Source organism: Budorcas taxicolor, chromosome 19, assembly GCF_023091745.1.
Source record: "Budorcas taxicolor isolate Tak-1 chromosome 19, Takin1.1, whole genome shotgun sequence".
Taxonomy (NCBI): domain Eukaryota; kingdom Metazoa; phylum Chordata; class Mammalia; order Artiodactyla; family Bovidae; genus Budorcas; species Budorcas taxicolor.
The window spans coordinates 41,107,205-41,117,866 of record NC_068928.1 but is presented as its reverse complement, the minus strand read 5'-3'; the positions used below and the strand labels follow the sequence as shown (position 1 = coordinate 41,117,866).

The following is a 10,662-nucleotide window of genomic DNA, read 5'->3' as shown; positions in this document are numbered from 1 at the left end:
ATTGAAACACTTTCATTGTTTCCACCGCTGTTGATTGTATGCTTTCCCTATGGCATGGCAGTTACACTCTTACATGCATACCTGAAAGAGAGGGCAGGAAAAACTCTAAGAAATTATGGCTGACACATTTCAAATCTATTGAAATATATAAATCTATCAATTAACCACCCTATCTACCTATTTGTCACAAATTATAAAAGCGAGTATGTGCAAGTTGTGATGTCTCACCAGAGGTGATTGATCCAGCTAAAAATAGTGATGGGACATTAATGCATTGATGTTGCCTGGAAACAGGGTACAGCTTTTGCCTGCATTCCAGCTTTGGTGCCGAAAAATTAGTGAAGAACAACCTGTCAACACCTTCTACCTAAATGTACCTAATGAAGCTGGGAAACATTTTAGGTCAGTCATTACTGATTTGAAAGACATGTATATACAGGTTTCAATGTATGATTCTCCCAAATCACCCCACCCTCTCCCTCTCCCACAGAGTCCAAAAGACTATACATCTGTGTCTCTTTTGCTGTCTCACATACAGGGTTATCGTTACCATCTCTCTAAATTCCAAATATATGCGTTAGCATACTGTATTGGTGTTTTTCTTTCTGGCTTAGTTCACGCTGCATAATAGGCTCCAGTTTCATCCACCTCATTAGAACTGATTCAAATGTATTCTTTTTAATGGCTGCGTAATATTCCATTGTGTATTTGTACCACAGCTTTCTTATCCATTCATCTGCTGATGGACATCTAGGTTGCTTCCAAGTCCTGGCACTGAGACAACCCAGAGGATGGTATGGGGAGGGAGGTAGGAGGGGCGTTCAGGATGGGGAACACGTGTATACCTGCGGCAGATTCATGCTGAAGTATGGCAAAACCAATAAAATATTGTTAAGTAATTAACCTCCAATTAAAATAAATAAATTTATATTTTAAAAAATTTTAAAAAAAGAAAGACATGTATATAGATACACGTGATTATCTTGAATCTCATACTTTGTCTGAGATCAGACTTGGACTTTAGCAGGCTTCATTCATCACAGAATGCATCAGCATCCAGCAAGTCTCAACCTAAGCACAGTCAAAGGAACAAAGAAAAGGTGACTGTTCTGACCCTGGCCAAGGCAGGAAGAACTATCCCGTGACCTGATGATGTCACATGCCAGAGATGCTGCTGCGATGATTCCTTATTCTTTTTCACTTCTGGAAATTATTCTTAAGTGCTACTCCTAATTAAAAAGAAGATCAAACACTAATTTAAATAGGCCTCAAAACACTAAAGAAATCATTTCCTCTTGGATAATTTCCCATTGACTACAAAAACGACATACACAAGGAAAGTCTTGCTTATTGGTCCCAACACTGGGGGTCCAGTGTATAAAAAGCCTCAGAACAGAAGTAGTCATCAGAATCTGAGAAACTCACTTCTGAACAGGAGTCCACACTCCACCACTGACAAAATGACTCACTCCTGCTGCTCCCCGTGCTGCCAGCCCACGTGCTGTGAGTCCAGCTGCTGTCGGCCTTGCTGCCCCCCAACTTGCTATCAGACTAGTGAAAACACCTGCTGTAGGACCACCTGCTGCAAACCTACCTGTGTGACCACCTGCTGTCAGCCCGCCTGCGGTGGGCCCAGCTGCTGCCAGCCTTGCTGTCGCCCTATCAGTTGTCAGACCACGTGCTGCAGGACCACCTGCCTCAAGCCTACTTGTGCGACCACCTGCTGCCAGCCCACCTGCTGTGAGTCCAGCTGCTGTCAGCCCTCCTGCCCCCAAACTTGCTGTCAAATCACTGAAACCACCTGCTGCAAACCTACTTGTGTGACCAGCTGCTGTCAGCCCACCTGCTGTGGATCCAGCAGCTGTGGACAAACCTGCGGTGGTTCCAACTGCTGTCAGCCAGCTTCCTGTGCACCCGTGTACTGCCATAGAACCTGCTACCACCCCACATGCGGCTGCCTGCCTGGGTGCCAAGCCCAGAGCTGTGGATCCAGCTGCTGCCAGCCTTGCAGCCGCCCTGTCTGCTGTCAGACCACCTGCTGTCGGACCACCTGCTGCCGCCCGAGCTGTGTGTCCAGCTGCTGCCAGCCTTCCTGCTGCTGATCACCTTGCCAAGCATCCACTGTCCCTATACAGCACCTTCTATTAATTGACTTGCTACCTGGGGACAAAACAAAATCACTGCCTAGACTTTGCTGACAACTGACATGCTCGACCAGAATTTCAGTTACTCATCTCCTTGCTTAAGAGCTTGTGAAGTAGCTTGACGGAGTGCAGGGGGCTTCCTCCAGTTGTCTTCCTCTAGTGTAGGAGGACCATGTGCCACCTTCCTGCATCTGTGATAAGGAAGTATGTCTTGGTTTTGACTCTGAAAATAGGATTGACCATCTAGTTCTTCTGAGTAACTTAAGAAAACCAGATCTCAGAATGTTCCTATAGGTTTCTATAGCCTATCATAAACTTTATAATCATATTTTCTCTTTTGCTACCCTCATAGTTCTTGTATCATGCTTTCTCCTTTTACAATCACTTTGGGTTTTACCTGTATGTTTCTCAATAAATGTGAGAATTTCTCACACAATTCTTCTGTATGTGTTTGATTTATTGCACCACATTCCTCATATATAGATTTATATATTATATGTCTTATCCAGTATGAGCATCCTATTAGCCCCCTTCCTAATTATTATCTCATTATTAAAAACCCATTTCATTGTGTAGTGTGATTTACCTAATAATAAACAGACTCATCCAGGATGAAGTCTTCTGTTCCTGCTCAAGGGCACTTGCATTTACATCCCGAGGAAGGATGAATAGATGTCTGAACCTCGTGAATATGTCCTTGGCGAGCTATAGTTGCTGTCATTGTTCATGTGGTTATCTATTGCTGGGCCTGGACACACCATGAGATACTCCAAAGAAATTATGTGCAGACTATTTCTCCCTGCCCTCTATCTTTTCACGGTAATGACCCCTCAGCAATTAGTAACTCCTCTCTCTGCCCACTGGTCTATCTAGATGAGGAGTCCAAAATGATCAGATGACAGTTTGAACAGACTTTATTCCCTAAAACATGTGACTTTCATAGTATAAAACCTTCAATCCAGGAGAGTGTAGATCCATGGCGAGGGGAAGAACAGATTCCCATGTATGTTACCCTGAGTTAAAGTGAGAGGGTTCACTGCTACTTCACTTTCTCAAACCACGGATACTACCTTTGTGGATATACATGTACTACTTTGACGAAGGCTGAGCACCGAAAAATTGATGCTTTGGAACTGTGGTGTTGGAGAAGACTCTTGAGAGTCCCTTGGACTGCAAGGAGATCCAACCAGTCCATTCTGAAGGAGATCAGCCCTGGGTGTTCTTTGGAAGGAATGATGCTAAAGCTGAAACTCCACTACTTTGGCCACCTCATGCAAACAACTGACTCATTGGAAAAGACTCTGATGCTGGGAGGGATTGGGGGCAGGAGGAGAAGGGGACGTCCGAGGATGAGATGGCTGGATGGCATCACGGACTCGATGGACGTGAGTCTGAGTGAACTCCGGGAGTTGGTGATGGACAGGGAGGACTGGCGTGCTGCGATTCATGGGGTCGCAAAGAGTCGGACACGACTGAGCGACTGAACTGAGCTGAACAAGACGATTCTAATTTTCCATGGGCCGGCCATCTCTGTCATGTGATGTATGGCAGAACAAGTAGATCCCATGTTCATTTGCCTCTTGTTGATTTTGTTCATCAAAAAGTGGGTCTGTGGGTCCAAAGTTGGACTATTCAGAATCCTATGACCATGTTACTATAAGCTGGTGGACAGTACTGCTGATAAGGACAACAAATCCATGTTTACAACATGGAATCTTGGTAAAGAAGAATTGCTGTCTTTTCCATGCACATGTAACCTAAGAGGAAAAGTAGCCTGCCTTCAAGTTAGGTGGCTAGGCTTCCGGAGGGTGCTATTCTCTGCTCTGACTAACAGCATGTACAGCAGGGCCAGCCACGGTCAGGGCGAGCTTGTGCTGTGGGTCCACACACGTCCCCCATGCCCGCCACCACGGGTACTCCGTTTACGCTCTCTCGTATAAGCGTCGATGCACCTAAAGACAGAGGTGGGGTAAGAGATCCCAGACCTGTAGCTGTCCCGTGTCTCCTTCGTGGTAAACACTCTGGAGGTCATTGATGTGGGACACAAGGGGGAAACACTTTCTGCCCTCACACCTACCTCCATCTAAATAATTCTCCAGATCCCTTCACTTTCCACTCTTGCTCCTCCCTTGGCTCAATCCAAACAGTCAGTCCTTTTACCACATGCAAATAGGCAAAGAACATCATTTCCTCAGGGCACATTTTCTCCAAAAAAAAAAAAAATATATATATATATATATATATATATAATGGACATGTGTACTGACTCACTGTTCACTGTGAGTATTTTCTCTTTCCACTACCCTTGCAGAGCAGAAGTGTTATCTGTCATAATCAAAGTTCTCCATTTGGCTTAAAAGCTTCTACTGAAGTTAACAGTTGATGAAATTTAAGATATTGAATGCTCATATATTATGATCAATTTGATTTTGTAGGAATCAAATGGAATTGGGTTGGTAATTATTTTAAATATTATTTTTAATTAGAGGATAATTACAATATAGCAATGGTTTCCACCATACATCAACATGAATCAGCCATAAGTATATATATATATGAAGGAGGAAACAGACAGAACAGGCTCCATCTTGAAAGCAGGACTCCATCTTGGGCCAGACTGTAGACTTTGAGCTATATGGCCAGTATCTATAGAAGCGACATACCAACTGGAAAACCAGACCCCCTGGATGGAAGAGACCTAGGGCTCGTACTTTGACTCTCCATCACCTGAAAGAATACCCTAATTATCTGTGTAACCCAATAGAATCATAAATTCTATTATGCTGATTGGGGTATGACCACAGGTCTATTGATAATTGTCCGCTGCTAACTACCTAGGCTTAACGCATAAGAATCACAAGTTAACTTTGATTGTGTCTTTCTTTTCCTTTGTTCAAACTAGTTTCAGAGAATTTGGGGAGGCTGGATTGGGCAAGTACACTTAAGGTATGTATGGTTTTCACAAAAACTGGTCGGGGTCTTTGGCTAAGGGGAGACTCTACTTGGGCCCGCTGGTGTAATAAACTGCACTCCACTCTCTGCATTGTCCTTCTGAGTGAGTTTGTTTCCCGGAACGTGTGGCTACAACACATATATCCCTTCCTCCTACACCACCTTCCCACCTCCTTCTCCATCTCACCCCTCCTCTAGGTCATCACAGAGCACCAGCTTTAGGTTCTGCATCATACTGCAAATCTCCACTGGCTATCCACCTTATGGGCTTCCCTGGTGGCTCAGATGGTGAAGAATCTGCCTGCAATGCAGGAGACCTGGGTTCAAACCCTGGGTAGGAAGAGCCCCCTGAAAAGGGAATGACTCCAGTGTTCTTGCCTGGAGAATTCCATCAACAGAAGAGCCTGGCAGGCCACAGTTCATGGGGTCTCAAAGAGTCAGACTTGGCCGAGTGATGAACACACACATACACACACATATACACACGTTCACTGCATATATGGTAATGTATATGTGTTGATGCTTCTTTCTCAAGTCATGCCACCCTCTCCCTCCTGCACTGTGACCATACATCTGTTCATTATGTCTGTATCTCCTTTTCTGCCCTGCAAATAGGATCATCAGTACCACCTTTCTAGATTCTATATATGTGTGTTAATTTGCAATATTTGTCTTTTTCTTTCTGACTTACTTCATTCGTATAATAGGCTCTAAGTTCATCCACTGCATTAGAATTGATTCAAATGTGTTCCTTTCTATAGCTGAGTAATATTTCATTGTGTATGGAATGTACACAATTATGTACCATAATTTCTTTATCCATTCATCTGTTGATAGAAAGCTGGGTTGCTTCCATGTCCTTGCAATTGTAAATTAGTGCTGCAATGAACATTGGGGCAGATGTGTTTTTTCTTTTTTTTAATATAAATTTATTTATTTTAATTGGAGGTTAATTACTTTACAATATTGTATTGGTTTTGCCATACATCAACATGAATCCGCCACAGGTATCAATTAAAGTTTCCTGAGGGCATATGCCCAAGCAGCTCAATACCAGAAAAACGAACAACCCAATCAAAAAGTGGCCAGATGAACTAAACAAGTGAAAGGTTGTTGCTAAACCATGAAAGACGACAGAATTCTTGGCCTCCGGAGAAGAAGAATTCAATCCAGGCCCAAAGCTTTGATCGCTCAGAGCTTTTGTGTAATAAAGTTTTGTTAAAGTATAAACAAGTAGAGAAAGCTTCTGACATAGACATCAGAAAGGGGCGGAGAGAATGCCCCGCTGCTAGTCTTTAGCTGGATGTTATATAGCTACTAGCAGTCTGCTAATCAGAGAAAGGAAATTTCTCAAAACTCAGAGAATGGCACCAGGCCCCTCACCCACAACATGCATTTTGAGATAACATTGGCACCAGCTGAGTCATCCTGGTCCATAAAACGATTGACATGAATCTTGAAGAAAGGCAGTTTACCAAGCAAATATATAATTTCATTAACATAGATTAGGAGAACAATGTATAAGTAAACCATACTGGTTTGTCAAGTTGGTTCTGAGTCTTAGGTGGAACCGACTTGAAGACAGTGTCTAGGGTAAATACATAGTACATTAACATAGCTTAAGACAAACATTTCCATAAGAAAAATGCATTGATTAGCTCAAGGTTTGAGAAGTTAAGTTCAGGTGGAATCAGGTGCCATCATGGCAACACAGAATTTTAAGAGAAACCTCTTTTTAAATTTGTATAGAGAAGGGGAAAAAAATCTTAACACTTATCGTTTGTTTCCTCCTGCCACTTAAGAGAGAGATAAAAAATGTCCGACACTTGCAGCTTACTTCCTCCATTTGGAGACCCCTGGTCTTCCTGCCTGTTACCCTCTCACAAGCATTTCCCCAAAGAAGACATAAAGATGGCAAATAAACACATGAAAAGATGCTCACTATCATTCTTTATTAGAGAAATGCAAATTAAAACTACAATGAGGTATCATCTCACACCAACCAAAATGGCCATCATCAAAAAGTCTATAGACCACAAATGGGCTGGCAGTTATTACTCGTGTATTCTTTAATCATTGAGGGCAGCACTAAACTCTGCTGTTCTCTATAGATGTGCTATAGATTCTTATTAATACTATGACTTGGAAGTTAAATAATTTATAAATTTGAGAATGGTTGATGTTAAGTCAGGCATACAGAAAAATAAAGCAGATAAAATCTTACATCACCATGGAACAAGTAAGAGAAAAAATGATTCTCTACTAATGATGGTGACAAATCAATTTGTTTTGAGATATCCCTGAAAATATAAGAATTGTGGTTTTTTCAAAAGGTGTCTACTTGCACACTGACTGACCCAGTGAAAGAGAGAGAAAGAGAAAGAAAATACTTCTAATCCATGGGTAGATAAAATATATAGAAAGAGAGTAGTAGGAAAATAGATATAAACAATTCTTGAGGTGACTTATGTATATATTCCCCTAATCAAGTGTTAATGATTAGCAGAACAGAAATGTGAACTCTCTTCCTTATGATACTAATTCCCATAACTGAGAGCTAATGTCTTTTTCCACCATGGAGAACTTATGGTTGAAGATAAGATAAATAGAAGCACAAATCTATGAGGGAACTTAGTACAGAAAGTAGATAGTGTACACTAGGAGCATTTTACAAAGGCACAAAATAAAAGTCAAAAGAATGATCATGTATGTCTATTTGTTTCAATGATATTTCATTCTACTAAACTAGAATCTGGTAACATCTAGAATATTTATGGAAACTACTCTGACTTAACCTTAACACTACATATCTGATAGAAAAGGTCAGTGATAGAGGTCTTGGGGGAAAATGAGAATCTTAAGGTTCTGTAGTCAGTAGGCAAATACTGGGCATAATGAAAAGCACATCCCAAGAGGTGGGAGAGCGAGCACATGCCAGGGATAAGGGAGAAATCAATGTGATTTTGCACTACAAGTATCTTCTCCTGGGAAGGGTAACAGCTCAGCAATGCCATTCTGACTGTCTAACAAGTGATTCCAGTGAGCAAAAGATTCAGGAGACTGGATTGGGGGGGGGGGAGTAGAAATCCTAAAGTAATCAATTCCTATTTATGAGAGATGCTTGAAAATGGAATGGGTTACCAAGGCAGTAGGATGTCACAGCACCAGAGGTATGGAAGCATCAACTAAACAACCAAACAGTTGGAATATTCTATCTTTGATTTGTAGCTTCTGTGAGTGAATTCTATCAGGGGACTGTAAGTTCAGTTCAGTTCAGTTGCTCAGTTGTATCTGACTCTTTGCGACCCCATGAATCACAGCACTCCAGACCTCCCTGTCCATCACCAACTCCCGAGTTCACTCAAGCTCACGTCCATTGAGTCGGTGATACCATCCAGCCATCTCATCCTCGGTCGTCCCCTTCTCCTCCTGCCCCCAATTCCTCCCAGCATCAGAGTCTTTCCAATGAGTCAACTCTTCACATGAGGTGGCCAAAGTACTGGAGCTTCAGCTTCAGCATCAGTCTTTCCAAAGAACACCCATGGCTGATCTCCTTCAGAATGGACTGGTTGGATCTCCTTGCAGTCCAAGGGACTCTCAAGAGTCTTCTCCAACACCACAGTTCAAAAGCATCAATTCTTCAGCACTCAGCTTTCTTCACAGTCCAACTCTCACATGTATACATGACCACTGGAAAAACCATAGCCTTGACTAGACAGACCTTTGTTGGCAGAGTAATGTCTCTGCTTTTCAATATGCTATCTGGGTTGGTCATAACTTTTCTTCCAAGGAGTAGTGTCTTAATTTCATGGCTGCAATCACCATCTGCAGTGATTTTGGAGCCCCCCCCTAAAAAAAGTCTGACACTGTTTCCACTGTTTCCCCATCTATTTCCCATGAAATGATGGGACCAGATGCGATGATCTTTGTTTTCTGAATGTTGAGCCTGAAGCCAACTTTTTCACTCTCCTCTTTCATTTTCATCAAGAGACTCTTTAGTTCCTCTTCACTTTCTGCCATAAGGGTGGTGTCATTTGCATATCTGAGGTTATTGATATTTCTCCCGGCAATCTTGATTCCAGCTTGTGCTTCTTCCAGCCCAGCATTTCTCATGATGTACTCTGCGTGTAAGTTAAATAAGCAGGGTGACAATATACAGCCTTGACACACTCCTTTTCCTATTTGGAACCAGTCTGTTGTTCCGTGTCCAGTTCTAACTGTTGCTTCCTGACTTGCATATAGGTTTCTCAAGGGGCAGGTCAGGTGGTCTGGTATTCCCATCTCTTTCAGAATTTTCCACAGTTTCTTGTGATCCACACAGTCAAAGGCTTTGGCATAGTCAATAAAGCAGAAATAGATGTTTTTCTGGAACTCTCTTGCTTTTTCCATGATCCAGCAGATGTTGGTAATTTGATCTCTGGTTCTTCTGCATTTTCTAAAACCAGCTTGAACATCTGGAAGTTCATGGTTCATGTATTGCTGAAGCCTGGCTCGGAGAATTTTGAGCATTACTTTACTAGCATGTGAGATGAGTGCAATTGTGCAGTAGTTTGAGCATTCTTTGGCATTGCCTTTCTTTGGGATTGGAATGAAAACTGACCTTTTCCAGTCCTATGGCCACTACTGAGTTTTCCAAATGTGCTGGCATATTGAGTGCAGCATTTTCACAGCATCATCTTTCAGGATTTGGAATAGCTCAACTGGAATTCCATCATCTCCACTAGCTTTGTTTGTAGTGATGCTTTCTAAGGCCCACTTGACTTCACATTCCAGGATGTCTGGCTCTAGGTGAGTGATCACACCATCATGATTATCTTGGTCATGAAGATCTTTTTTGTACAGTTCTTCTGTGTATTCTTGCCACCTCTTCTTAATATCTTCTGCTTCTGTTAGGTCCATACCATTTCTGTCCTTTATCAAGCCCATCTTTGCATGAAATGTTCCCTTGGTATTTCTAATTTTCTTGAAGAGATCTCTAGTCTTTCCCATTCTGTTGTTTTCCTCTATTTCTTTGCATTGATCGATCAGGAAAGCTTTCTTATCTCTTCTTGCTATTCGTTGGAACTCTGCATTCAGATGCTTCTATCTTTGCTTTTCTCCTTTGCTTTTCACTTCTCTTCTTGTCACAGCTATTTGAAAGGCCTCCTCAGACAGCCATTTTGCTTTTTTGTGTTTGTTTTCCATGGGGATGGTCTTGATCCCTGTCTCCTGTACAATGTCATGAACCTCCATCCATAGTTCATCAGGCACTCTGTCTATCAGATCTAGTCCCTTAAATCTATTTCTCACTTTCAATGTATAATCGTAAGGGATTTGATTTGGGTCATACCTGAATGGTCTAGTGGATTTCCCTATTAGACCTGTGGTCATACCCCAATACACATAATAGAATTTATGATTCTATTGGGTTACACAGATGACTAGGGTATTCTTTCAGGTGATGGAGAGTCACAGTACGAGCCCTAGGTCTCTTCCATCCAGGGGGTCTGGTTTTCCGGTTTGTATGTCGCTTCTATAGATACTGGCCATATAGCTCAAAGTCCACAGTCCGGCCCAAGATGGAGTC

The 10,662-nt window shown here is 42.2% G+C and overlaps 1 protein-coding gene across 1 annotated transcript; it reads left to right on the top strand.

Moving 5' to 3' along the window:
- The first annotated feature begins 1,460 nt into the window (after positions 1 to 1,460).
- On the top strand, positions 1,461 to 2,102 carry LOC128064430 (keratin-associated protein 9-2-like). Its single transcript, XM_052657124.1, has one exon. It carries the CDS (start codon positions 1,461 to 1,463, stop codon positions 2,100 to 2,102), a length of 642 nt encoding a protein of 213 aa, XP_052513084.1.
- Positions 2,103 to 10,662: the final 8,560 nt, after the last annotated feature.